The sequence below is a fragment of the Trichomycterus rosablanca genome, chromosome 11 (genome assembly GCF_030014385.1).
Source record: "Trichomycterus rosablanca isolate fTriRos1 chromosome 11, fTriRos1.hap1, whole genome shotgun sequence".
Lineage (NCBI taxonomy): Eukaryota > Metazoa > Chordata > Actinopteri > Siluriformes > Trichomycteridae > Trichomycterus > Trichomycterus rosablanca.
The window spans coordinates 20,669,872-20,696,578 of NC_085998.1; the positions used below are offsets into that span (position 1 = coordinate 20,669,872).

The window sequence follows — 26,707 nt, forward strand, 5'->3', positions numbered from 1 at the left end:
AAAATTATGTAATCGATCATTAACTTTTTTTTGCCAGGTTGATCCCATGTTAAGTCCTGAGGAGCGCCATCTGAATAAGATGCAGAACCATGGTTATGAGAACCCTACTTACAAATACCTGGAACAGATGCAGATCTAGGACCAACAGAGGGACAATACAGAGCTACAAAAGGCTGAACATACTACTGATTTATGATAAACTTCTCACTTTAAATCAGTTCAGACATCAGAAATGTATATTAGGTTTATTAAGAAACAATCATTTACCTTTGTTAATGTTTCTCTTAATGCTGTAACTTGGTAATGCTTTTAATCTTTTACTTATTTAAATTCATTAACAGTTAAATCAGGAAATTGTGATTGACCTTTTATCATCAATACAAGAATCAATTTAACTGAATTATAAAGAAATGAATAACAAAGGAAATACATTGTGTTTTCTAAACAGTTACAACTTTTGATGTATTTTTTTCTTAATAATTACTTGTATATGAAAGTTACCTGCACCGACCTAAATGTATAGTGGTTCAGAATAACATATGGTAGTTGAAATGATTTTATTATTTTTTTACACATATGATATAAATGTATGAGTGTAAAGCAGGTGTTCTTCAGTTTTTTTTTCGCTAGAGCTTTAAACTTTGTCATTTAGAAACAAGGTGGGTTGGTCCAAATGTCTTGTTGTCAAAGCCTGTTAAACTGGTTTGAGAATTGGTAAATGATGCAATGATGTACTCTTTAAAATGCCTATTTTTAATTGTTTTTATCCCATTAATGCAACAATGTATGTTTTACCAAATTACAAGTTGTCCTGCTTTTAATTATGGATATTGGTTGAATTCAGGCAGGGAGCTGAGGTCAGAGACCTCCAGTCTCCCATGTCCCACTACCCTACAGATGAACATGCATGTGTACACACACACTTTAGTTTGGACCCAGGCAAAACTTTAAGCATTCACATTTACTAGCTGATATTATGGCAAAGCAGCTATTATGTCCATGTTTGGTTTTGCAATCATGACTGGAAGAAAACCTGTTTGTGTTGTTCTATTATGAAATCATGTATATAAAATGTTTTATCTATTACTGCATTATTCCTGTGATAGTACTTCTGCATGTGTCTATGCACCCAAATGAGTTGGATTTTAAACCTCACTTGGGATGGGTTGTGTTGTAGAGGGAATACTAAAACAAGATGCTAAAAAAATAAACCACTGCGAGAGGGAGAGAGAGTAAAATTATATTTGAGTGCTTTTACACTGCTGTTATATGACAGAGGAAAGCAAGTTTTCTTCCAGGATAATCTTGTACACGGCTTGATTCATGCTGCCACTTTCCAGCACTCCAAGATCTTCACAGATCCTCCACCAAATTTCACAGTGGTTGTGGTGTGTAGTTCTCTCCAGGTTGCTGTCTAACCATTAGATGGATGACCAGGTGTTAGGGCCAACTAAAAATTGGATGAGACCACTTTTCTCTAGGTTTCTACAGTCTAATCCTTATAGTCTTTTACAAACCTCAGCAAAAGGTAACAAAGCAACCTTAATCCAGTTACTTTTAAATATTAATAACACTGTTTTGTCAACCAGATGGTCATTTATACTTTCCGTTGTAACGCATTAAATGTTAGTAAAATTAACTGATTCAGTTCAATATCGCTATGTGTTTCATGCAGGAAATGTGTCAAATAAACTTGCTGCTTCCCTTAAATACATGGTTGGCTTTGTCATTTTTTTGTGTTCTGTTTAACTTTGTACCGGGGGAAGAACAATCAACATCCAGTGTGTCACAAAAAGTGTGCAGAATGAAAATTTAGTTTATTGAAGATAATGCACATTAACGTTAAAAACCCTTCCAGAGATGTTCACAAGTCACAAAATACGAGTCCGAGTCGAGTCACTAGCCTTTAGGCTAGAGTCCGATTCAAGTCACGAGTCAATATAATATACACAAAACATAAATTGGAAATGTAGCATAGAAATAAATAATCTGTATGTTCAGATAAAAAAATAACAACGGGTTAGCAACTGTATTTTGCCATTTTGCTTCGTGCCTTTACTTTCCTAGGTACCAGTTAAAAGCTTAAACTGACGTTTTGTTCTCATTGCAAATTACGGCATAGTGGCCAAAATCCCAAACACAGCAAAAAAATCCATAACCACTGCTTACCTTGGCTTATGTTGTTCCAAATGCTATTAAATTTATAAGTGTGTGTCCCATTAGGAATATAATCTGTTATTTTGTAAATGTGCTTAAAATTTAAAACCTACAAACCGGTTGTGAAGTAAAACACTAACTTGTTAGAGAGCCAATCAGTCATTTCATTGGCAATCATCTGTGTGACGCTGCAAACTAAATACTGTATATGCAAATAACAGCATTTCTTAAATCAGAAGGTCTGATTGGCTCAGAAAGCGTTTTTTTTTTTCAATCATTAGTGCCAGTTCTGTAGGAGCGTTCCATTCACGTTATCTGTTAGGGAATAGGGAGCAACGCTTCATCGCTACGCCGGAAGCTGGCTGGAATATTTAGCCATTGCATGCGTTGTGGGGTTAAGACGGCTTTATGGCGTTATTAGAGAGCAGAAAATGACACGATCAGAATGATGTCGGATCATATATATATATATATATATATATATATATATATATACAGTGTATCACAAAAGTGAGTACACCCCTCACATTTCTGCAGATATTTAAGTATATCTTTTCATGGGACAACACTGACAAAATGACACTTTGACACAATGAAAAGTAGTCTGTGTGCAGCTTATATAACAGTGTAAATTTATTCTTCCCTCAAAATAACTCAATATACAGCCATTAATGTCTAAACCACCGGCAACAAAAGTGAGTACACCCCTAAGAGACTACACCCCTAAATGTCCAAATTGAGCACTGCTTGTCATTTTCCCTCCAAAATGTCATGTGATTTGTTAGTGTTACTAGGTCTCAGGTGTGCATAGGGAGCAGGTGTGTTCAATTTAGTAGTACAGCTCTCACACTCTCTCATACTGGTCACTGAAAGTTCCAACATGGCACCTCATGGCAAAGAACTCTCTGAGGATCTTAAAAGACGAATTGTTGCGCTACATGAAGATGGCCAAGGCTACAAGAAGATTGCCAACACCCTGAAACTGAGCTGCAGCACAGTGGCCAAGATCATCCAGCGTTTTAAAAGAGCAGGGTCCACTCAGAACAGACCTCGCGTTGGTCGTCCAAAGAAGCTGAGTGCACGTGCTCAGCGTCACATCCAACTGCTGTCTTTGAAAGATAGGCGCAGGAGTGCTGTCAGCATTGCTGCAGAGATTGAAAAGGTGGGGGGTCAGCCTGTCAGTGCTCAGACCATACGCCGCACACTACATCAAATTGGTCTGCATGGCTGTCACCCCAGAAGGAAGCCTCTTCTGAAGTCTCTACACAAGAAAGCCCGCAAACAGTTTGCTGAAGACATGTCAACAAAGGACATGGATTACTGGAACCATGTCCTATGGTCTGATGAGACCAAGATTAATTTGTTTGGTTCAGATGGTCTCAAGCATGTGTGGCGGCAATCAGGTGAGGAGTACAAAGATAAGTGTGTCATGCCTACAGTCAAGCATGGTGGTGGGAATGCCATGGTCTGGGGCTGCATGAGTGCAGCAGGTGTTGGGGAGTTACATTTCATTGAGGGACACATGAACTCCAATATGTACTGTGAAATACTGAAGCAGAGCATGATCCCCTCCCTCCGGAAACTGGGTCGCAGGGCAGTGTTCCAGCATGATAATGACCCCAAACACACCTCTAAGACGACCACTGCTTTATTGAAGAGGCTGAGGGTAAAGGTGATGGACTGGCCAAGCATGTCTCCAGACCTAAACCCAATAGAACATCTTTTGGGCATCCTCAAGCGGAAGGTGGAGGAGCGCAAAGTCTCGAATATCCGCCAGCTCCGTGATGTCGTCATGGAGGAGTGGAAAAGCATTCCAGTGGCAACCTGTGAAGCTCTGGTAAACTCCATGCCCAGGAGAGTTAAGGCAGTTCTGGGAAATAATGGTGGCCACACAAAATATTGACACTTCAGGAACTTTCACTAAGGGGTGTACTCACTTTTGTTGCCGGTGGTTTAGACATTAATGGCTGTATATTGAGTTATTTTAAGGGATGAATAAATTTACACTGTTATATAAGCTGCACACAGACTACTTTTCATTGTGTCAAAGTGTCATTTTGTCAGTGTTGTCCCATGAAAAGATATACTTAAATATCTGCAGAAATGTGAGGGGTGTACTCACTTTTGTGATACACTGTATATAAATTGTCACACCTAACTAATGTTGCTGACTTTTGTTGTCCACAAGTCATTTTTGGCGAGTCACGAGTCGAATCCGAGTCATTTGAAACGAGTCCGAGTCGAGTCTGAAGTCGCTGTGTATATAATAAGTTTCATGATTTATCCATCACTACTTTTTCTAAGCATTTTGCTCAACCTTGGATATTTGAGCCCAACACAGCAATAAAATTTTGAACACAACAAACGACTCAGTTTTATCAGCTGCCTTTACTGAAACAATAAATGTCATGTTTTAATACAGTGGAACACCTTTTAAAAGATGTAAAACGTTTCTTGTCCACCAGCTATATAAATCAATTCATGGTTTGGCCACCAGATGCCGCAAATGTACACTGTTATGAAGTTTCGGGTAATTAACGTTTTTTATTCTTTTAGGAGGAAAGCTTCAGTGCCTCAGCAAGCTTCGGTTTGCCATCACAACTTACATCTGAGCATAAAACTTTCCACAGGGTTATCCAAAAGAACATGCATATCAAATATCTCCCAGCTCCCAACACAGAGGTGCAATTCTACTTCATTTTATAAATAGAGAAGATACTTACAATACTGCTGGCGACCTCTCATGGACGTCTACCGATCTACTTACCAGAAAACTATGTGCTGAGGGGAACCACGTCAATATGAACAAAATGTATGTACGTATTTTAAAGCATACAACAATTAAGATATGTTTCAAAAAACATGAGGAAAGAATGTAGTCACTATGACTAAGAAGTATAAATGAAATGCCTACATAAAAATATAGTTGTGGGCTAACGTAATTTTAATTAAAATCATTTTAAGTGCTATTTGTATCAGGATTTATTATAAAAGTTTATGCTTTGGAGTAAAATCTTTTATACAATAGGTAGCAAGCATGATGGTGAAGAGCTTTACGTGAAGACAAAAAACACTTTTAAAAGGCTACAAGCCCAGTTGAGAAGACGGTATTTAAAAACTGAAATCCTAACTGACGTTTGTTTGTTTTTTTTGTTTGCTAGTCATGCACCCAGGAGCTTTTGCTGGTAAATTCGGTTCATTTTATGGACTCGGGTTAACAGACATCCCAAGTTGCAAAAACTCAAAAACTCATTTCAGGGAGGTACCCCCGGACCTCGACACCGACCCCCGATGTGTTCTACATAGTGCACTAGATAGTGTGAAAGACAATAGATTTATGTTCCCTACATAGTGCACTAGATTGTATATTAGAAAAGAATTTCTGTTCCTTACTTAGTGCACTAGATAGTGTACTAGATAATAGACTTATGTTTCTTACATAATGCTTTAGGTAGCATATTAGTTAACGGATTTAGGTTCCCTACATAGTGCACTAAATTGTATATCAGATAACGGATTTATGTTCCCTACATAGTGCACTAGATAGTATTTTAGATATGAATTTATGTTCCCTACGTAGTGCACTAGATGGTGAATTTGACAATTGGTTTATGTTCCCTACACAGTGCACTAGATTGTATATCAGATCACGGATTTATGTTCTCTACATAGTGCACTAGATAGCATTCATGTTCACTACATAGTGCACTAGAAAGTATAACCAGATGATGATTTGTGTTCCTTACATAGTGCACTAGATAGTGTATTACATAATTAATTATGTTCCCTACATAGTGCACTAAATTGTATATCAGATAACGGATTTATGTTCCCTACATAGTACACTAGATAGTATATTAGACAATTGATTTATGTTCCCTACACAGTGCGCTAGATTGTATATCAGATAACGGATTTAATACACGATGGAGGAAAAAAGTCTGTGTCGCCTGCGTGCGCGTGTGTGTGCGCTCTTGGCCGCTCGTTCTAGATTCCGGGAGATTTTATCTGACTTGCGGGCATCGCTATGTATATGTGGGAGACTCCCGGAACTTCTGGGAGACTTGGGATGTCTGGGTTAATCTAAGTCACTCAGTAATCTGATCCGGTTCACTTGAGTCACTTGTACTGACATCTTGATTGCGATTGATTTACTGCATGAAAATGCATCCAAATATCACTTGTCTTCTGTGCACTCATCTTTTGTAAATAAATCATTCTCTCTTAATTCTCTTGGCACCTCACACACTTCTCTTGTCAGTAACAGGTTGACACTTTTTTCTAAATTGAATCTTGATCATGGGGGATAGTGACAAGGAGAGGGGGGGTGGACTCACCTACCAATCAGATGGGACTATTAATGGATCAAGGGTTCAAGGGGGATGGTTAACAACAAATTACCATGGTAACTTGACCCAGTCAGGCAGCCACAGTGGCACCAAAACAAACAGTCAATAAATTACCATGGGGGAAGGACTATGATACTCCTTAAGTGGTACAGTCCTAAAGTAGCCTGTAAGCATTTGCATTTTAATAATAATATAACTATATTTTGTTGTTGTTTCGCACATGAAAATATGCTGCATTACTAATCTATTGATACTACTACTGATAATAATAATAATAATAATAATAGCATGTGCATAAAATCTGCCATATAATGAACACCAGTGTGTTTAACCGCTTATTGGAATATGTAACTTATTACTAAGATTCACAGACTGGAGTGAAGCCGGTTCAGCCAAATCATCTGATGATGATTGCTCACTCGCCTTGTGTACTTAACAGCAGCCAGTCAGAGGACTCATAGGATCCGGGTTAATTGAGATTTCGGACTCATGATTTCTGATTCAGTATGAAGATTCGAATCATTAACCCGGGTGATTCAGGAACCGTCCGGCTCTATTTGTATATGATAAAGCTACCTCATTTATAATGGGCCACAAGGTAGAGTTGTATAATAACCATGCGTTACATGCGTTATTAACAAGCTTATTTTTCGTAATTACTAATGCTTGGAGAACAGGATACAATATTATCTTGTCCGCACCTGAATTGTCTATACACAAATGTTCACAAGTAAATTCAGCTCAACAAAAGGTGACTCCCGACATAAAGCAGTCTTCTTGAAACCCAGGGAAGATATGCAGTCCACACTGCTGTTTGACAGTGACATGATTTTCTTTGTGGACAGGTCATGCTTTAAAGGACCTAAAAGCATATGAGCTGGCCATGCAGTTGTACAGTACGTCTCAGTTAACATGCATAAATCAGAGACATTTGAAGTAAAAGAGAAAACAAGTGTACCACAACTGTGCTCAGCCCAACTGGCTGAAATACATACAGGATATGACTCAGTAGTAATTACAGGAAACAATTGTGTGGATCAAGAATCTAAGCTAGCAGCAGACGGCATAAACTACCAAGCACAACAGACAAGCCAATCATTGTCTACACCGATCAACCATAACATTAAAACCACCTTCTTGTTTCAACACTCAATGTCCATTTTATCAGCTCCACTTACCATATAGAAGCACTTTCTAGTTCTACAATTACTGACTGTAGTCCATCTGTTTCTCTACATGCTTTGTTAGCCCCCTTTTATGCTGTTCTTCAATGGTCACCACAGAGCAGGGATTATTTAAGTGGTGGATCATTCTCAGCACTGCAGTGACACTGACATGGTGGTGGTGTGTTAGTGTGTGTTGTGCTGGTATGAGTGGATCAAACACAGCAGCACTGCTGGAGTTTTTAAATACAGTGTCCACTCACTGTCCACTCTATTAGACACTCCAACCTAGTTGGTCCAACTTGTAGATGTAAAGTCAGAGACGATCGCTCATCTATAGCTGCTGTTTGAGTTGGTCATCTTCTAGACCTTCATCAGTGGTCACAGGACGCTGCCCACAGGGCGCTGTTGGCTGGATGTTTTTGGTTGGTGGACTATTCTCAGTCCAGCAGTGACAGTGAGGTGTTTAAAAACTCCAGCAGTGCTGCTGTGTCTTATCCACTCATACCAGCACAACACACACTAACACACCACCACCATGTCAGTGTCACTGCGGTGCTGAGAATGATCCACCACCCAAATAATACCTGCTCTGTGGTGGTCCTGAGGGACTACACTTTTTAACATGTGAATGAGCTTGCGTCCTTTATAGCAGCTATAGGGCAGATACCAGTACCAGATGGTCCGTTCTGTCATTTCATTATGGACTATGTAGATTTAGTCCAAAGAGTAGAAAAATACTGATGCATCTTAGTAATAGTGGTCAGGTTCAGCCCATAGTAAAAATGGACGCAGAATTGGCAGCAAAGTTCCCACTGAGGGAAGTATTTCTGAGGTTTGGAATTCCAGAAAAAAATAAGTTCAGACAATGGAGGACACTTTGTAATTGCCACCATACAAAGGATAGAACAGGCACTGACAATTAAGCAAAGGCTAGGGATACACGTACCACCCACAGTCACAAGGAATGGTAAAAATAAGGCATTTAAAAGCAAAATAGCAAATATTTGTGCATGTGCAGAAATAAACTGGGTTGATGCTTTGCCGCTTGCTTGCATTTAACCCCGAATGAAATGCTGATGCATGCAGATCCGATGGTAACTAATACTGATAAAGTGTTCATTCATCACGTTACATTAGCTCTATCTTTTACTGTCTTTTGTCCTCTTTTTTTTTTCTTACCTGGGAACCAGAGGGCTTCAGCCTTTTTTGACAAATTGGCTGGCGACTGCTTTGTTGTTAGTAAGTGATCAAAAGCAAATGCAAAGGTTAGCTGTCACATAATCACTGGCAGTGCCCCTTTCATCCCCTGGTTTGATGTCTACATTATGGAAAATATTAGAGCTTTAATTATGTTATAAAGTTATGATGATGTGGGCTTTTTGTAATATTTAGAAATAACAGTATAAATAGTATTAGTGAAAAATAACCAAAGATAGAATGATTTTTCCCTCAATTCCTGGCTATGACAATACTACTGCATTATTAACAATATAATGATAAAATGGGCAGAGAGCTGTGGCGTACAGAGGATGCAGTTGCGATATGCAGATCCGGTCTTTGCCAAGGGCATTGAGACAACCACATCATATGACAGACCCTGGCTTTTGGACTTGTTACTGTTAACAGTCTGGATGGTCTGGAACACAGACTAAAGACCAAAAAAAGATCTAGAATACTGATTTGTCTGACCACAATACACGTTTCCACTGTGTGATGGTCCATCCCAAATGCCTCGGAGTCCAGAGAATACAGTAAAGTTCTAAGTGGCATTTGTTAATGTAACTCAGCACTGTAGGATTTGAGATCACTGGTGTTCAGCTTAGGCTTGTGCCATTGCCCTTTATGCACTGAAATTTCCTCACATTCTTTACATCGTTTAATGATATTATGCACTGCAGAAGGAGAAATATGCAAATCCATTTCAAGCTTTCCTTAACACTGTTTTTAAACGTTTAAATATTTTTAACTAGCCCTAAACTGCCCCATCCCAACTTTTTGGAATGTGTTGCAGACCTGGAATGTAGGAATGGACGTATACTAACACATGAAATGAAGCAGACCAGACAAAGCATAAAATATATTGGATTCATTCTGTCTGCAATTAAAAATTAGTCAAAGTAAATGTAGAAAAAACTGCTTTTATGCCTTTACCACTTTTTCTAATTTGGAGTTGTAAATCCCACCAGTACATGACTCCTGCTAAGCTGTGTCATGTTTAGGGAATGTCCCACTATATATTCTACACGTGTTTCCCTACTTTCATTTAATCACTGGCTAAAGAAAGTTGCACAGTTTCTCTAATTAGAAAAAAAAAAGGAAGTTTGGGGGGAAGTTTGGGGAAGTTTAAATTGTTCTTCTGTAAATGCTATTCCATCTAATGTGTAAAAAAGATTTACCATAAATGTAATTATCGTTGTGATAAGTATTTGTAACAACACTTTGTTCAACACAGTATACACCCATTAGCCATAACATTAAAACAACCTGCCTAATTCTTGTGCCACAGCATCAGATCCTGTAAATTGCAAGTTGGGGCCTCCATGGAGAAATGCATAAACAAAAATATATAAATTAACATCCACATGAATGCCAGTACTCAGTTTTCCAGCAGCCTGGGATGTGGTACTGCATTGCAATGAAATATACAGGGGTTGGACAAAATAACTGAAACACCTGGTTTTAGACCACAATAATTTATTAGTATGGTGTAGGGCCTCCTTTTGCGGCCAATACAGCTTCAATTCGTCTTGGAAATGACATATACAAGTCCTGCACAGTGGTCAGAGGGATTTTAAGCCATTCTTCTTGCAGGATAGTGGCCAGGTCACTACATGATGCTGGTGGAGGAAAACGTTTCCTGACTTGCTTCTCCAAAACACCCCAAAGTGGCTCAATAATATTTAGATCTGGTGACTGTGCAGGCCATGGGAGATGTTCAACTTCACTTTCATGTTCATCAAACCAATCTTTCACCAGTCTTGCTGTGTGAATTGGTGCATTGTCATCCTGATACACGGCACCGCCTTCAGGATACAATGTTTGAAGCATTGGATGCACATGGTCCTCCAGAATGGTTCGGTAGTCCTTGGCAGTGACGCGCCCATCTAGCACAAGTATTGGGCCAAGGGAATGCCATGATATGGCAGCCCAAACCATCACTGATCCACCCCCATGCTTCACTCTGGGCATGCAACAGTCTGGGTGGTACGCTTCTTTGGGGCTTCTCCACACCGTAACTCTCCCGGATGTGGGGAAAACAGTAAAGGTGGGCTCATCAGAGAACAATACATGTTTCACATTGTCCACAGCCCAAGATTTGCGCTCCTTGCACCATTGAAACCGACGTTTGGCATTGGCACGAGTGACCAAAGGTTTGGCTATAGCAGCCCGGCCGTGTATATTGACCCTGTGGAGCTCCCGACGGACAGTTCTGGTGGAAACAGGAGAGTTGAGGTGCACATTTAATTCTGCCGTGATTTGGGCAGCCGTGGTTTTATGTTTTTTGGATACAATCCGGGTTAGCACCCGAACATCCCTTTCAGACAGCTTCCTCTTGCGTCCACAGTTAATCCTGTTGGATGTGGTTTGTCCTTCTTGGTGGTATGCTGACATTACCCTGGATACCGTGGCTCTTGATACATCACAAAGACTTGCTGTCTTGGTCACAGATGCGCCAGCAAGACGTGCACCAACAATTTGTCCTCTTTTGAACTCTGGTATGTCACCCATAATGTTGTGTGCATTGCAATATTTTGAGCAAAACTGTGCTCTTACCCTGCTAATTGAACCTTCACACTCTGCTCTTACTGGTGCAATGTGCAATTAATGAAGATTGGCCACCAGACTGGTCCAATTTAGCCATGAAACCTCCCACACTAAAATGACAGGTGTTTCAGTTATTTTGTCCAACCCCTGTATATTATACATCTGTAAACAACAGGTGTTACTGTAACACCCAAGTTCAATAGTCAGTACATTATTCATTAACCTTTATTACTTGTTAATATATTGTAAGTAAACTGCTTAGTCTTGTTTCATGAATAATGCAGCAAGTCAATTAAACCATTGTGTCATTCCTTAGATTTTAATATGTATGAATTTCAGTATTGTGCTTATAATTTTAAAATGTGTGCAGTTCATTAATTTCACTTTCCTTGGAAAAAGAAATTAACCACTTACACTTTAAATCAATAATTAAGAAGTTAACAAATACATAATTTGCATGAGGTATGTCATGAAAAAGCTTTTTCAATAATAGTATATTTTAAGGATTTTATAATGGCATACCTAAAAACAAAACAAAAATAAGAATAAATCAAAAAGCATTTTGTGCATAGTAGTAAAACTGCTCAATGCAATGAGCAGAAAGCAAGAATTCAAAGGCAACGTGTGCACAGCACTCCACACATTACTGCTGGTAACAAATCTATGGCACTTTTAGAACACTGCTCCAGTATGTAATGTATTAGTGTTCTTCATTTTTTGAACTCAGGCCTATATACACTTTAAGCAATTAGAGGCAGCTGGGCCTCAAAGACAGAAGTCACCTAACTGCTAGTAAGAAAAATAAGAAAAAAATTAACAGCAAAGTTAGAACAAAAAAAACAAGACTAGGGAAGAGAACGCTGTTAACGAAGGTCACTGTCGTCCTCCTCTATGGTTTTTTTAATGCGCAGCAACATGGTGGTGAGCCACTGATCCAGTCGTGAGATTGTATCGTATTCCTTCACCTAAGGATATAGAGGAAAAGAGGAGAAAAACTAAGAAATAACATTAGCACTATCATTTTGAATATTTACCTTTTTATATATTTACCAAGCTACAGCATAGGTACATCACCACCCTAGGCCATAACCACCATGTTTTACACATACAGTGTTTATAAAGAGTCTATACACATCTGATAAAAAGCTGGGTTTTGTGATTTTTTTTAAGTAGACCAAGCTCAATCATTTCATAAATCTTTTTTTTTTGCATTTTTTTTTTCAAAATTTTCTCCCTAATTTAGTCGTATCCTGACTATCGTATCCCTGATTGCATTATGCTTCCCCTCTACCAACACTACCCTCCACTGCTGACTGAGGAGCGCCCCAACTGAGGAGCGCCCCCTCAGACACGTGCAGTAGCCGACTGCATCTTTTGACCTGCATGAGGCAAGTTTATATGCGGATCAGCTTTGTGTACGGGGGAGCCACACCCTGAGCAAAGCATTATTCCTCGACCCTGACCCAGGTGCCATTAATCAGCCAGCAGAGGGCGTAATTGCATCGGTTATGAGGAGTCCCTGGCCCGGCTTCCCACTCAGTTCATCTAGGTGCCCAAAAAACCATACAATACTGTGGTTGCATAAATATGTACACCCTTAAACTAATACTTAGTTGAAACACCGTCTGATTTTAGGGCAGCATTTTATGGGTAGCTGTCATCCTGACTTGGCAGTCTTTTTTGGCCCATTTTTCACACATGTGCACACATACATACTGTACATACATACATACATATACACACAAGTCTAAGACACTCAAGTCTTCCGAGTAGGCGTTAAAGAGCCTAAAGGCTCTGGGGACAAATGATCCTCTGAGCCTGTCCGCTCAGCAGCTCTGACAGCAGCCTGCCACTAAACACACTCTGTTCAGGATAATTGTGTGCAATGGGTGATTGACATTGTCCATAATGAAAAGCAGTTTACACAGTCCTTTTCACAGTCACATGGCCAGTAATGTCCACCGCTCAAGCTCACCTGACCAGTTTGTCCAAGCATGTTGTATTTCTCCTTTTAAAGCTGCCTTGCCAGCACACCACAGCAAATAGAATGCTGGCAACCATGGACTGACCTGTAAGAGTTTCCTACATATGTTAAAGGACCCCAGCCTTCTCAGGAAAAAGAGCCAGCTTTGCCATTAGAGCCTTACTGTATATACTGTCTGTGATTTCTGACCAGTCTACTTTTTCAATCAGAGTGAGATACTTAGAGGTCTATGAAAGTACACCACCATCTATTTGGTCTTGGTGTGTTTAACTGCAGATGATTCAACCAGCACCAAGCAACAAAGTCATCCACCAGGCTTCTGTACACCTCCTCCTGTCCACCCCTGACACACCCAACAATTACAGTGTCATCTGAAAATTTTGTATGTCCCAGAGTTGTTATTAATATCTAATTTGTATAGTGTGCACATGAAAGGTGAAGGTGCAGTCCCTTGTGGTGCTCCTGTGCTGCTAATTGCAGTCTCCGAAATACAGCTTAAATACTGTGGTCTGCCAGCAGGGTAGTCCATAATCCAGGTCACCAAATGTGTGATTTGTAAATTCGGAACATCTCCAGTTATAAAAGGATGTACATACTTATGCAGCCACATATTTTTCTTTTTATTTATTTATTTATTTTTAGTTTTCCCACTAAATGATCTGTGTTAGATCTAGATTTAAAGGAGGAAAATATTCTGAAACTATTTATCTTGGTCTGATTTTTTTTACATCACAACAACCTGTCATTTTAACAGGGGGGGTGTAAACATTTTATACAACTAGGCTGTTTTTGCCTTAACACTAAGAACTTTTTCCAGAATTCTGCAGGCCTCTGAATACTTTTGAACAAACTGAAACCTTATCATGTTTGATTAAGCTTAAGGTTTTGGTCAATGTCTCTGAGTGTTCAATTCTTATTGCTCAGCAAATGTAAGCAAAGACAACTGCTTTAAACTACATTTGTACTGTAATCAAAGTTAAAAGCAGACCAACAAAATACTAGAGACATTTTTTTTGACAAAGCAGTGTATGTTATATGCAGATTTTTTGTCAGAAGACTTACTTACCGAGTCAGTATATACATCAACATTCTGCTCCTCATACGCATCAAGAAGTTTCTATAAAAGAGAATTACTATGCAAATTAAGTGCACACCAGTCTGTTACTAATAACTATTTGTTTACTAAAACCCTTGACACAAAAACATTAATCTAAAAACTACTTAATTTTTGATGGCTAATCACTAGAGTGTGTCCCAGAGGATTTTTTAAAGCTACTCAAAAGTCTCTTTTTTTCTGGTCTCCTACATTCAGGCTTTTGCTTCTAAAGCTGCTTTTTGCTGCAGCCCTTCCAGCCCTCCACAAAACAGATCTCTATAATCATTGCTTGGAGGGCCTTCTTTATCCTGACGTCTTCACAACAAAGGTGTCCACAAGTCTCTTACAGCTGGCACAATAACAGACCCTGAAAGCCTTCTTTTAGTTGCATGTACAAAGGACTTCAACATTACTTTTATTCTTTTTTTTTTTTTCCAATCCCATTAAAAATTACAGGCAGAACTGAAAAAGCATGGGCAAGCAAGGAGGTTTACAAAACTAACTCAGTATCACCAGTTCTATCAGAAGGAATCAACTTATTGTTAGATTGTTGCAATGCTCTCCTCACTGCATGTTCTGGTAGTTTCATAAACAAGCTCCAGTTGGTTTAAAATGCAGCAGCTTGAGTGCTAACTTGAACTAGAAACTTTGATTATATTAGTCCCACTCTATCATCTCTGCACTGGCTTCCAATTAAATTCTGCATTAATTAGAAAATCCTTTTACTCATCTATAATGCGCTACATGGCCTGGCACCACGGTATTTAAGTGAACTGAACACTACAACCCTGCACCTTTACTTCGTTCACAGAATACAGAGATTAAAAATTCACAGCAGGAAAAGAGGGTTCTCATACATGGTCCCACAACTTCAGAAAAATGTACCTGCCTATGTTTAGGATTTAATTTCGGTTATTTATTTACTTAGGCTTTTGATTAGTCTTTACAAACCAGGAAATATCTCTTTCAGTTAAGCTGTAATATTTAGGGGATGGAATCTCGAACAATATTCTGCACTGTTGACATCTTATCATTAATGTTTTTGTTAGAATCAAACTTAAACTACTTCTTCTGTGTTCTGTACTCCGAGATTACTCTCATGTGACCTGAAATTGCTCTTTCACCGACCTAAGGCAAAGCAAGTAGGTTTAAGGCCATCATGTGTTACAAATCAGCAGTGACCACACTCACAATGCCAAGAGACTCTCTAACAGACTTTATTTCACCACAGACTGAACTGAAAGATGATGAACTCTGTTATGTTTCACATTCTAATGAACTCAGTGATCCACTAGGCCACCCAAGTTAAAGAGGATGGTTTCTCTTAAGGAGTTTTTCCTTCCCACTGGCTTGCTCGTAGGTGTTGTTTTTTGGTCAGTCTGTAAAGTTGCTTTGAGACAACGTCAACTGTAAAAAGCACTATACAAATATAAATTTTGACTTGATATTTTAAAAATACAGTAGTGATCCTAATTGACCTAAGAGAGGGAATGTGTAATATGATTAATGTCAGGAATTGTGACTAACTAAGTTTAAATGGATGTGGCTCAGGTGTATGCGAACTTATGACTTCAACTATATGTGGATGGTCCAGGTACCAGCAGCTCACCTTCACCCAGTAGTGTTCATCTAGAGAAACACTGCTGGAAACATTGACATCACAGGCTGCCAGTGACATAAGCTAATCACTTCTGGCTATATTAACAATTCAACAATTCAAAACTCACCTTGACTAATTTGCATTCACGGGAGTCTGAAAAAGCTGGGAACATTTCCTCATACTTCTGCAGAGCAAGCTATTGACAAAGAAGGCAGAGGATGTGAGATTAATTGAGCAAACATGACATAGGTATAAATATAATGCTAAAATTATATATTTTTAATATGGATCTAACCTTGGCATTAAGCATGTCAACACAGAAGTGGCAGAGAGTTGCCTTAAAAAAGTAGTCCTTGGCACTGTATTTTAGCAAAGTGCTGTCCATCGCATGTGTTGCTACCTGCAATACAAATTGCAAACACACATACAAATCAGGTGGAAAGGTAAAAAAAATGAGTAGGTATAATAACATTTAGACCAGTGTAATATTAAAAACTATTGTTTATGTAACTAGGCATAAAATGTCAAATGACACTTCATCTCGATTCCTCCATTCCCAGCCTGATCAATTTTTAAGGACCATCATGAACAAGTCTTCTTTTTTTTTGCTTTCGGTATCTCCCCTCCTTCGTTATTTCAGGTCTTAAAGCAGCATGTCTACTGAATTAAAGCCATACGAAGTTCCACATTTTTGCCATTCAATTATGGCCTCTGCTGGCTAACTGAAACACCTGCACAAGGGCCAGTTGATTACTGATGGCAGTCTGTGGCTCTTGTTATGCCATATTGTGCTGAGAAACCACCTTATTTATTTACTTATTAGGATTTTAACATCATGTTTTACACACTTTGGTTACATTCATGACAGGACAGGTAATCACTGGCTACACAATCACTGGCTTTATCAGTTTAAGTTTTTTTTCTATACATTTATGTATTTTTTCTCCAAATTTAGCATAGTCAATCTGTCTTCCGCTGCTGGGGATTCCTGGCTGCATCCATGGGGGGTATGTTGCTGCTCACGCCTCTTTCGACACGTGCGCAGTCCTAGAGGACCCCTTCTGCACAGGCGCTTCTATCTGCTAATCAGGGTCCTTGCACAGCCCGTGAAGACCCCACCACACGGTGGCCAATCAGTGTCTGTTGCAGGCACTGCCAATTAAGCCCGCTAGATGGTGCCCAGCCAACCGGTGGCAACACCGAGTTTTGAATCGAAGAGTTCAGAATCTCGGCGCTGGTGTGCTAGCAAAATATCCCGCTGTGCCACCTGGGCAAGTTTTTTTTTTTAAAGTCAAACACATTTATGTATTTTGTATCTCCAATTCACCTCACTTGCATGGAAACCGGAGCATATGGAGGAACCCCACACAGACATGGGGAGAACATGCTAACTCCACACAGAAAGGACCTAGACCGCTTCACTTGGGAATCGAACCCAGGACCTTCTTGTTGTGAGGCGACAGTGCTACCCACCGAGATAAATACAAATTATACTCTGGAGGGCTGGCTCTGTTCGATTAGCTAAATTGGCTTACCAGTTAAATTTGGTGATCAGTTTAGGTAAACAAGCACGGCCTTTACTTTTCACAAAGGGGAATATGTTTTGATTAATGGTCTGAAATAATTTAGTGTGTCAAGTATGTCATAACCGTTTTACATAAGTGGTAGCGATGGGGTAGGTTTCACAAAGATGGTACACTTACCTGCTCATATATTTCAATAGCTTTTGGGTACTGTTCCAGCTGTGCAGCATATGTGGCAACTTTAAGAAGACATTTGTTAGCTGAGCTGCCAAAAAAAAAAAAGTAAAAAAAAAAAATCAACATTTTATTTCTCTCTACCACACCTACATACCTATATCTATCTACCCAGGACTAGAGGAAGACAAGCATCAAGGCTCTTCTCTGTACTGGCACCCAAATGGTGGAACGAACTTCCTCTGTCTGTCCGAACATCTGAGTCTCTTGCCATCTTTAAAAAACGATTAAAAACCCACCTTTTTACTGAGCACTTAAGCTGACTTGCACTTTTCCATTTCTTAATTAAAAAAAAAAAAAAAAACCCTTTGGTTCTAACAGGTTTGAGCTGATGTGTGTTCTTGGACTGTTGTCTACTTAAACATGAGTAATGAAATGTTTACTATGGAAGCACTACTGTAAGTCGCTCTGGATAAGAGCGTCTGCTAAATGCCGAAAATGTAAATGTAAATATATATATGTATAATTTTGTAAATAAAAAACAGAAAAATAGAAATAATAAACAAAAAAGAATTGGCTAACCTTGTGGACTCCTCTCCTTTGTAGTAATCAGCAGCCTGCTCATAGTGAGCTATGGCCTAGGACAGAAAACAATTCATCTTGTATATTTAGGTTAGATTCATATAAACTGTATAATATTTTCCTGTATAGTATTTCCTTGAATGAAAAATGTGGGAACATGCCATTTAAACAAGAGGGCATATAACACCAATAGGGTACTCTGAATAAGAAAGGGAACATTTTTTTTTGAATGACATATTTTTGGACTAAAATAGCATTAAAGTTCAGCCCTCAAAACAGGGTTAAAATGAACTGGATGTCAACAGGTATTTATCAGGCATTACTTCAAGAATTTCAAATTACTACATCTTTTTCACACACCTCTGAGTAGTAAAGTGTTGAATTCTAACTCATCCCTACCCCTCCTCAATGTGTATATGCCAGTTCTATTTATAGATTTAGAGTGGCTGCTGTTATAACCCAAACCACAAAACTTTATTATGCATTTGGATCATTTAAATTATCCTCCATGGGACAACTGTGTATTAAAATTACAAACGGAAAAAACATTTATTGGAGTAACACTTGATCTTTGCAGACTTTTATTTATTAGGGCTGTCCAGTGTTTAGTTTACTGTCTAATTTCTTCAATATGTATTAAACACAATTACACAGACATGAAACAAGTCTTACCTTTTCAATGTCAACAAGCTCAGTCTCATAAATCTCCGCAATGGTCACATGATGCTTTGCCGCAATTGTGAAACGGCCCTATGACACAAGGCATTTTTATGTATTAATTAATATAAATAATACTGTTTAAAAAAGGTTTTAGTCACAAATACAGGGTTAGCTATCTTCTTGAATGTAAATAAGCACAGCAGCAATGCATCTTTACGGTGCCTTTAAATACAACACAAAAAACTACAAGGACATACAGGGGTTGGACAAAATAACTGAAACACCTGTCATTTTAGTGTGGGAGGTTTCATGGCTAAATTGGACCAGTCTGGTGGCCAATCTTCATTAATTGCACATTGCACCAGTAAGAGCAGAGTGTGAAGGTTCAATTAGCAGGGTAAGAGCACAGTTTTGCTCAAAATATTGCAATGCACACAACATTATGGGTGACATACCAGAGTTCAAAAGAGGACAAATTGTTGGTGCACGTCTTGCTGGCGCATCTGTGACCAAGACAGCAAGTCTTTGTGATGTATCAAGAGCCATGGTATCCAGGGTAATGTCAGCATACCACCAAGAAGGACAAACCACATCCAACAGGATTAACTGTGGACGCAAGAGGAAGCTGTCTGAAAGGGATGTTCGGGTGCTAACCCGGATTGTATCCAAAAAACATAAAACCACGGCTGCCCAAATCACGACAGAATTAAATGTGCACCTCAACTCTCCTGTTTCCACCAGAACTGTCCGTCGGGAGCTCCACAGGGTCAATATACACGGCCGGGCTGCTATACCCAAACCTTTGGTCACTCGTGCCAATGCCAAACGTCGGTTTCAATGGTGCAAGGAGCGCAAATCTTGGGCTGTGGACAATGTGAAACATGTATTGTTCTCTGATGAGTCCACCTTTACTGTTTTCCCCACATCCGGGAGAGTTACGGTGTGGAGAAGCCCCAAAGAAGCGTACCACCCAGACTGTTGCATGCCCAGAGTGAAGCATGGGGGTGGATCAGTGATGGTTTGGGCTGCCATATCATGGCATTCCCTTGGCCTAATACTTGTGCTAGATGGGCGCGTCACTGCCAAGGACTACCGAACCATTCTGGAGGACCATGTGCATCCAATGGCGGTGCCGTGTATCAGGATGACAATGCACCAATACAGACAGCAAGACTGGTGAAAGATTGGTTTGATGAACATGAAAGTGAAGTTGAACATCTCCCATGGCCTGCACAGTCACCAGATCTAAATATTATTGAGCCACTTTGGGGTGTTTTGGAGAAGCGAGTCAGGAAACGTTTTCCTTCACCAGCATCACGTAGTGACCTGGCCACTATCCTGCAAGAAGAATGGCTTAAAATCCCTCTGACCACTGTGCAGGACTTGTATATGTCATTTCCAAGACGAATTGACGCTGTATTGGCCACAAAAGGAGGCCCTACACCATACTAATAAATTATTGTGGTCTAAAACCAGGTGTTTCAGTTATTTTGTCCAACCCCTGTAGCTGCAACTGCCATCTGGTGATAAGTTTTAATTAGGAGATAAACGGAAAATAAATAATATACAGTTTTTTATATAGTAGATAATGATTTAGTGTGTTTAAAGTCTATCCCTTTATAGACTTTAAGAATTAGAGAATTGCACTTTTTAAACAATATACTACAATATAATTTACATAATAAATCAAACAATTAAGCCCAACTACCCAAAAATTGCTTTAAGATGCCTGTTTTATAAAAAAATTGTGCATGTCCTGGTCTGAAAAGTGACCAAAAATTCTACACTATAACCACTGCTAACCAAAATGTTCTATGGAAAGTGAAAGTGAAACATTAGAAAGAAATGAGTCCTGTTAGATCTGCTGTAAAGTTACCACAGCATTTTAAGATCAAACCAAAAGTCAAACACAGTAGAGAACGACGAATTCTGCTTTTTACTCGAAAATCCAAATGGAGAATGTCTGCTCTTTAGTCCATTATGTAAAATACAAGTGCAATAGGGCGATGTCACAAGATAACAATCCAAAGCACAAGAGCAATACCACTGCAACAAAAAAGGGCATGAGTGGCCAAATTAATGTACTAATGTAGCCGTACCTTAAACAGACAGATCAATCGCTAAAGCCCCCCCCCAGTCTTTAAATCCACTACCTTCAAATCCTCTATGATCAATTTCAAAAATCACAATGCCCCCAACAGTCTTCTGACTTAGAGCATCCAAACAGTTGCACATTTAAAATTACTATTTCTTTCCGCTGAAGATGATCAAATATAATGTAACTGTACATTACCACTTGGAGAATGATCTCTTTAAAATAGATTGCTTAATTTAATTAGGTTAATTTAATTTCATCTAATAATTAATATTCAACTTGACAAAAGTGCCCAAACTTTTGCATACAACTGTCTATCTGTCCATTAACTCTAAAACCATATGGTCGAGGTTACAAACAAGTTGCGTACATCTTCTGTATGTCGAATCAACATATAACAACAACACACAATTGCTTGTCACTTTATAAATGAAACCACTAACACTAGGTCAGTTGCTTTTGGAACAAAGTCGTTTAAAGACTCACCATATCTGTGTAAATCTCGATGGCCCTAATCAAGCAGTTTATGGCTTCTGTAAACACAGTAGAAAGCATATTACTTTCATGTGACACTTATTTATTTAAGACAATACTACAATTTTTATTTACAGCATTAACATGTTTAGACTAAATTAATATTTAACAATTACAAGATCCAACGATTACAAGATCCATAGTAATTAGGGAATGATAATTACAAACCTTGTGGATCTGCTTTTTTAAAGGCATTTCCAGCGTCAATAAAGTTGGTTGCAGCATCATGTTTGCTCTGCATCTGCAAGTGAAGAAGGGCAGCCTGGGAGAAGGCATTTCCTGCAGCTAAAACACAAAAAGATCTTAATGAATCTAATTGTACAGGGGACTATTTATTGAATTATTTCCCGTCCTTAATGGCTGAGGTGTCAGTTTAAATATTTAAACTAATTACCACTCCAGTTCTTTGCCATCTTAAACATGTTAGCAGCTCGTCCATACATGTCACATGCCTCCTCCATCTTTGAAGAGCCCCTGAGAAAACAAATTGACTTACATGAGCTTATATTTAAAATTACACAGCCAGGCAGGCGTATACACAGATGTAATAGTATTGTTACTTTACTATATGATTACAACAACACAGCGGGGGGCACAGTGGCTCAGTGCATAGCACTGTTGCCTCACAGCAAGAAGATCCTGGGTTCGATCCCCAGGTGGGGCGGTCAGGGTCCCCTCTGTGTGGAGTTTGCATGTTCTCCCCATGTCTGCGTGGGTTTCCTCCAGGAGCTCCGTTTTCCTCCCACAGTCCAAAGACATGCAAATGAGGTGAACTGGAGATACAAAATTGTCCATGACTGTGTTTGATATTGAACTTGTGAACTGATGAATCTTGTGTGATGAGTGACTACCGTTTCTGTCATGAATGTAACCAAACGTGTAAAACATGACGTTAAAATCCTAAATAAATAAATATAATAATACTCAAATATTATTTAGCTAATTGATATTTGCACATATCGAATAGCTAAAGCTTTTGAATAACAGGATAATAGTTAACTGCTACCGAGCAATCTGACACTAGGGCTCTAAAAATAAATCATCATGATTTTTAATTGCTCAATCACAACATCAAGCAGTTGTGATATAGTTAAACTTTATGTTTTTGTTATTTATGATTACTGACTGGCGCATTCGTGTTTTAAATATGGGTATAGTAAGTTTATAATAAGTTTTCCATTACAGTTACAGTTTATCATGTAATGTAATGGAACTATGGCCTTATTTTGATTTACATTTAGGTCTTAGTCTTTACATTCAGGTTATGGTGTCATATGCTAAATTGTATCATCTTTTTAAATACTTTGTAAAACTTCGTCTCTTCCTATTTGAACTGTCGTGTTGCTATATAGTTAGCAAGCTAACACATTCCGGTAAACTACTTTGGAAAGTGACTGCTTACCCAAACAACGAACCAAGAAACGACTGTGATGATTTGACTTTCTTTTCGGCTTCTGCCATGAGAGCCATGGCCTCTTTATCTTTACCTGAATTATCCATATTTTTTATATCCAACTAGCTCAGAATCCTCTGACGAGCCACATCAACACAACATTACCAAGATTTCCGAGATGGACCCGCATAGAGAGTAGAGGCTTTATTTCAAAACAAAAGTCCTCCAGAGTGTTCTGTATGACTAAACATGTACGGGGGTAGAAATGCTTACTATTTAATTAATATTTAGATGTTTATTGACCGAAAACGAGAATAAAGAAATATTAAGCTCATGTCCAATATGAAACTAATTTCACCGCGGTACTGTACCACAGTACGTTTTAGAACATCGTATATGAATAACACACTCCCTCTCGTGTTCTATTGCTTAAATATATATATATATATATATATATATATACAGGGGTTGGACAAAATAACTGAAACACCTGTCATTTTAGTGTGGGAGGTTTCATGGCTAAATTGGACCAGTCTGGTGGCCAATCTTCATTAATTGCACATTGCACCAGTAAGAGCAGAGTGTGAAGGTTCAATTAGCAGGGTAAGAGCACAGTTTTGCTAAAAATATTGCAATGCACACAACATTATGGGTGACATACCAGAGTTCAAAAGAGGACAAATTGTTGGTGCACGTCTTGCTGGCGCATCTGTGACCAAGACAGCAAGTCTTTGTGATGTATCAAGAGCCACGGTATCCAGTGTAATGTCAGCATACCACCAAGAAGGACAAACCACATCCAACAGGATTAACTGTGGACGCAAGAGGAAGCTGTCTGAAAGGGATGTTCGGGTGCTAACCCGGATTGTATCCAAAAAACATAAAACCACGGCTGCCCAAATCACGGCAGAATTAAATGTGCACCTCGACTCTCCTGTTTCCACCAGAACTGTCCGTCGGGAGCTCCACAGGGTCAATATACACGGCCGGGCTGCTATAGCCAAACCTTTGGTCACTCGTGCCAATGCCAAACGTCGGTTTCAATGGTGCAAGGAGCGCAAATCTTGGGCTGTGGACAATGTGAAACATGTATTGTTCTCTAATGAGTCCACCTTTACTGTTTTCCCCACATCCGGGAGAGTTACGGTGTGGAGAAGCCCCAAAGAAGCGTACCACCCAGACTGTTGCATGCCCAGAGTGAAGCATGGGGGTGGATCAGTGATGGTTTGGGCTGCCATATCATGGCATTCCCTTGGCCCAATACTTGTGCTAGATGGGCGCGTCACTGCCAAGGACTACCGAACCATTCTGGAGGACCATGTGCATCCAATGGCGGTGCCATGTATCAGGATGACAATGCACCAATACACACAGCAAGACTGGTGAAAGATTGGTTTGATTAACATGAAAAGGAAGTTGAACATCTCCCATGGCCTGCACAGTCACCAGATCTAAATATTATTGAGCCACTTTGGGGTGTTTTGGAGAAGCGAGTCAGGAAACGTTTTCCTCCACCAGCATCACGTAGTGACCTGGCCACTATCCTGCAAGAATAAATCCTGCAAGGCTTAAAATCCCTCTGACCACTGTGCAGGACTTGTATATGTCATTTCCAAGATGAATTGACGCTGTATTGGCCGCAAAAGGAGGCCCTACACCATACTAATAAATTATTGTGGTCTAAAACCAGGTGTTTCAGTTATTTTGTCCAACCCCTGTATATATATATATATATATATATATATATATATATATATATATATATATATACATATATACTGTATATATATATATATGTATATATATATGTGTATATATATATATATATATATATATATATATACACATTCATATACGATGTTCTAAAACGTACTGTGGTATATATGCAGGAAATGCAAGCAAACACTGATATATATGGAATGAAACTCAATATATATGGAATGAAAACAGATATATATATATATACTGTATATATATAATGAAACTCGATATATATCAAATAAAAACTGATATATATATATATAAAATGAAACTCGATATATATAAAATGAAACTAGATATATATGGAATGAAAACTGATATATATAAAATGAAAACTGATATATATATATAAAATGAAACTCCATATATATATAAAATGAAACTAGATATATATGGAATGAAAACTGATATATATATAATGAAAACTGATATATATCAAATGAAAACTGATATATACAGTGTATCACAAAAGTGAGTACACCCCTCACATTTCTGCAAATATTTCATTATATCTTTTCATGGGACAACACTATAGACATGAAACTTGGATATAACTTAGAGTAGTCAGTGTACAGCTTGTATAGCAGTGTAGATTTACTGTCTTCTGAAAAGAACTCAACACACAGCCATTAATGTCTAAATAGCTGGCAACATAAGTGAGTACACCCCACAGTGAACATGTCCAAATTGTGCCCAAATGTGTCATTGTCCCTCCCTGGTGTCATGTGTCAAGGTCCCAGGTGTAAATGGGGAGCAGGGCTGTTAAATTTGGTGTTTTGGGTACAATTCTCTCATACTGGTCACTGGATATTCAACATGGCACCTCATCGCAAAGAACTCTCTGAGGATGTGAGAAATAGAATTGTTGCTCTCCACAAAGATGGCCTGGGCTATTAGAGGATTGCTAACACCCTGAAACTGAGCTACAGCATGGTGGCCAAGGTCATACAGCGGTTTTCCAGGACAGGTTCCACTCCGAACAGGCTTCGCCAGGGTCGACCAAAGAAGTTGAGTCCACGTGTTCGGCGTCATATCCAGAGGTTGGCTTTAAAAAATAGACACATGAGTGCTGCCAGCATTGCTGCAGAGGTTGAAGACGTGGGAGGTCAGCCTGTCAGTGCTCAGACCATACGCCGCACACTGCATCAACTCGGTCTGCATGGTCGTCATCCCAGAAGGAAGCTGACGCACAAGAAAGCCCGCGAACAGTTTGCTGAAGACAAGCAGTCCAAGAACATGGATTACTGGAATGCCCTGTGGTCTGACGAGACCAAGATAAACTTGTTTGGCTCAGATGGTGTCCAGCATGTGTGGCGGCGCCCTGGTGAGAAGTACCAAGACAACTGTATCTTGCCTACAGTCAAGCATGGTGGTGGTAGCATCATGGTCTTGGGCTGCATGAGTGTTGCTGGCACTGGGGAGCTGCAGTTCATTGAGGGAAACATGAATTCCAACATGTACTGTGACATTCTGAAACAGAGCATGATCCCCTCCCTTCGAAAACTGGGCCTCATGGCAGTTTTCCAACAGGATAACGACCCCAAACACAACCTCCAAGATGACAACTGCCTTGCTGAGGAAGCTGAAGGTAAAGGTGATGGACTAAACCCAATTGAGCACCTGTGGCGCATCCTCAAGTGGAAGGTGGAGGAGTTCAAGGTGTCTAACATCCACCAGCTCCGTGATGTCATCATGGAGGAGTGGAAGAGGATTCCAGTAGCAACCTGTGCAGCTCTGGTGAATTCCATGCCCAGGAGGGTTAAGGCAGTGCTGGATAATAATGGTGGTCACACAAAATATTGACACTTTGGGAACAATTTGGACATGTTCACTGTGGGGTGTACTCACTTACTGTATGTTGCCAGCCA

General features: G+C 39.3%; 2 protein-coding genes across 5 annotated transcripts in view; one reads left to right on the forward strand and one right to left on the reverse strand.

The window, feature by feature from the left end:
- The window catches only part of aplp2 (amyloid beta (A4) precursor-like protein 2), a 46,874-nt gene extending 45,164 nt beyond the window's left edge, over positions 1–1,710 (forward strand). For all 3 annotated transcript variants that reach the window (XM_063005277.1, XM_063005279.1, XM_063005278.1), the window contains one exon: positions 38–1,710. In XM_063005277.1, coding sequence (XP_062861347.1) covers positions 38–139 — 102 coding nt within the window. In that variant the 3' untranslated portion in view covers positions 140–1,710. The remainder of the gene's footprint in view (positions 1–37) is intronic.
- Positions 1,711–11,930: 10,220 nt separating this feature from the next.
- Positions 11,931–23,248, reverse strand: napab (N-ethylmaleimide-sensitive factor attachment protein, alpha b). 2 transcript variants are annotated; one of them, XM_063004532.1, is made up of 11 exons: positions 23,088–23,248; positions 22,080–22,159; positions 21,854–21,970; positions 21,638–21,684; positions 19,069–19,146; positions 18,397–18,452; positions 17,821–17,905; positions 16,413–16,517; positions 16,245–16,313; positions 14,488–14,538; positions 11,931–12,402 (listed from the first exon to the last, which is right to left on the reverse strand). In XM_063004532.1, the coding sequence occupies exons 1-11, from the start codon at positions 23,183–23,185 to the stop codon at positions 12,301–12,303; spliced, it is 888 nt and encodes a 295-aa protein (XP_062860602.1). In that variant the 5' UTR covers positions 23,186–23,248; the 3' UTR covers positions 11,931–12,300. The 2 variants fall into 2 exon arrangements, with proteins under 2 accessions (XP_062860602.1, XP_062860603.1); XM_063004533.1 differs by lacking the exons at positions 21,638–21,684; positions 22,080–22,159; positions 23,088–23,248 and having other exon boundaries at positions 21,854–21,913.
- Between the last annotated feature and the right edge of the window lie 3,459 nt (positions 23,249–26,707).

Excerpts from the sequence above, each read along its gene's own strand:
- napab (XM_063004532.1), bottom strand. The coding sequence starts at position 23,185 with ATGGATAATTCAGGTAAAGATAAAGAGGCCATGGCTCTCATGGCAGAA. Across the intron at positions 19,147-21,637 it reads TCGAGATTTACACAGATATG|GGCCGTTTCACAATTGCGGC; the intron begins GTGAGTCTTTAA and ends CTTGTGTCATAG. Across the intron at positions 17,906-18,396 it reads AAAGGAGAGGAGTCCACAAG|CTCAGCTAACAAATGTCTTC; the intron begins GTTAGCCAATTC and ends TTTTTTTGGCAG.